The sequence below is a fragment of the Echinops telfairi genome, unplaced genomic scaffold, assembly GCF_000313985.2.
Source record: "Echinops telfairi isolate 266 unplaced genomic scaffold, ASM31398v2 ScPeMD7_4;HRSCAF=17, whole genome shotgun sequence".
Taxonomy (NCBI): Eukaryota; Metazoa; Chordata; class Mammalia; order Afrosoricida; family Tenrecidae; genus Echinops; species Echinops telfairi.
In genome coordinates, this window is record NW_022103900.1 from 3,672,679 (window position 1) to 3,674,710 (window position 2,032).

The 2,032-nt window shown below is 52.6% G+C and overlaps 1 protein-coding gene across 1 annotated transcript in view; it reads right to left on the reverse strand.

Annotated features, from left to right (window-relative positions):
- Positions 1-1,056: 1,056 nt before the first annotated feature.
- The window catches only part of ERICH2 (glutamate rich 2), a 35,122-nt gene continuing 34,146 nt past the window's right edge, over positions 1,057-2,032 (reverse strand). The window contains exons 10-11 of the mRNA XM_045299338.1: positions 1,950-2,021; positions 1,057-1,283 (exon numbers count right to left, since the gene is read on the reverse strand). Coding sequence (XP_045155273.1) covers positions 1,162-1,283; positions 1,950-2,021 — 194 coding nt within the window. The 3' untranslated portion in view covers positions 1,057-1,161. The remainder of the gene's footprint in view (positions 1,284-1,949; positions 2,022-2,032) is intronic.

The window sequence follows — 2,032 nt, forward strand, 5'->3', positions numbered from 1 at the left end:
TTTCTTGGACAAGCACTTCGATGCTGGCAATCATCTCAGCTCCACCCTTGGTCCTCCTCTCCCCAACCTGCACTCTCTTGCCTCTATCTCCGCCGACGGAGGACTCCTATCTCTAGCCCAGGTGGCTTTTCCAAGCTTCCATGCCCTGAATGGTAAAACCGTAACCATGACTGTCTGTGGGACCCAGAACAACGCTCTTTCCACTTCTGCTCCCTCAAGGGAAAAAGACGCTCACACTTCATCTTTAGAGCCCGTGGAGGTCTTGGGCTGCATGACGAAGAATAACTAAGGTGACAGAGGGAAGGACATCTGCGTATCACCTGGGCTGAAGGGAGGGAGCTGACGCCCAGGCATCTCGGTGGACCAACCCAATCCTTGGAGGGGGCTGCGAAAAGGTCGTGGGAAACGGAAAGAAAAGATCGTGGGATTGTCCCGCAAGCTTTTGAAGCCCCTTGTAAATGTCCTTACAAGTGTAAGAGGGAGGCAGAAGGGGAAGGAGGAGGAGGGCTTGAGCAGATGTTGTCGGCTTTTAAGAAGGGCCAGAAGGCCCTGAGCCAAGGAATGCCGGCAGCTTTAAAAGTGAGAGAAGGCAAAGGCGCAGCCTCTGCTGCAGCCTCCGGGAGGAATGCAACTTTGATTCTGCACTTGGATGCTCACTCATCGAGGCTGCTTTTGGGCTCCGGACCCCCAGGCCCCAGAACTGCCAGATACTACATGTGCACGGTTCTGAGCCAGCCGGTTTGGGGGAACTGGCTACGGCAGTCAGCAAATGAACCCACTGCTCTTCCTCGGCCTGTGTGAGTGAACTGCCAACCTCTTCAGAAGGGATGTGGCCATCGTACTTCCCTTAGGGGACGGCTGAACTAAATAAGTGACCGACCCCGTGTGGAGACGTCTCAGTTGTAGCTGGCACTGTAAGGCAAGAAATCTGCAATTCCCGTCTACCACCTGAGGAACTCACATTAGACCGAGGGCCGAAATATGAAAACTGAGCTCCCACGAAGGAGATGGGCAAGTGAAGGGAACTCGGCAGCTGGGAAGAAGAAGTAGACACCGTGCTGCTCTGTCTTTATACTGCTATAGCACACAGGACGGAGAATTCCGCGGAACACACCCAGCAGGGCGCGAGGCTCACAGCCCAGCAGTGGCCTCGGCCGGCCGTCAGCCGTCTTCACACTCGTCGGAGCTGTCTTCACTCTGCTCCTCGCTGCTTTCCCCCTCGCTCTCCGCGCTGCTGTCGTCAAGGTCTTCTTCGGAGTCTTCCTCGGGGCGCTTCGCTTTCTCTGCCACCGAAAAGAACAGAATGGGTTCAAATGCTCCTGAGAATTTCCACTCTTGGAAATATCAGAATTCTCCTTGCCCCACCCTCCACCAAGAAATACCTATATCTATCTATCTGAGCATGGTAACGCTGGGCTGAACTCTGCTAACCGTATACAGGGTCAAAGCGGTAATAGAAAGACGCAACATTCTTGTTGATATAAAAATGTTGGTGGACTTAAAGTTCGTTTAGAACCTAGGGCTAGTGAAAGAACAGTATGTGCACTATCGTCAATGTAATCCCTACTTCGATGGCATGTTGAAGAGTGAGATTTAGGGCAGCTGACGGGGTAGTGGCTTTCCTTAGAATCGTGGGATAACATCTCCTACATGAGGGTGACTAACATGTCTTGCTCCACCCCCCTGCCTCCCTCACTGCCCCCAGACTGTCTGGTTCCCGTGCCTGGAAAGCCTGCTGCACTTGGGCAGTTCCACGCCACAGAGAGAAGGGTCATCATGACCGCAGCACTGAGCACTGGTCTTCATGAGCCCATCCCAGGGAGCCACTGACCCTTTCCTTAAACGCCTCGAGAGGATGCCCTTTGCCAACCTCCCAGGATAATGGGTTTTTAAAGAGCGACTGCGCTTAGATCCTTGAGAAAGAAGGCAATTTCCATTGTTAAATTTACCCAACAGCAACATTTCTTCAATAAGTGAGAAAAACTCCTTGGCCTCGGGATTTTCTGGTTCATAGATCAGAACTGTAAATGAA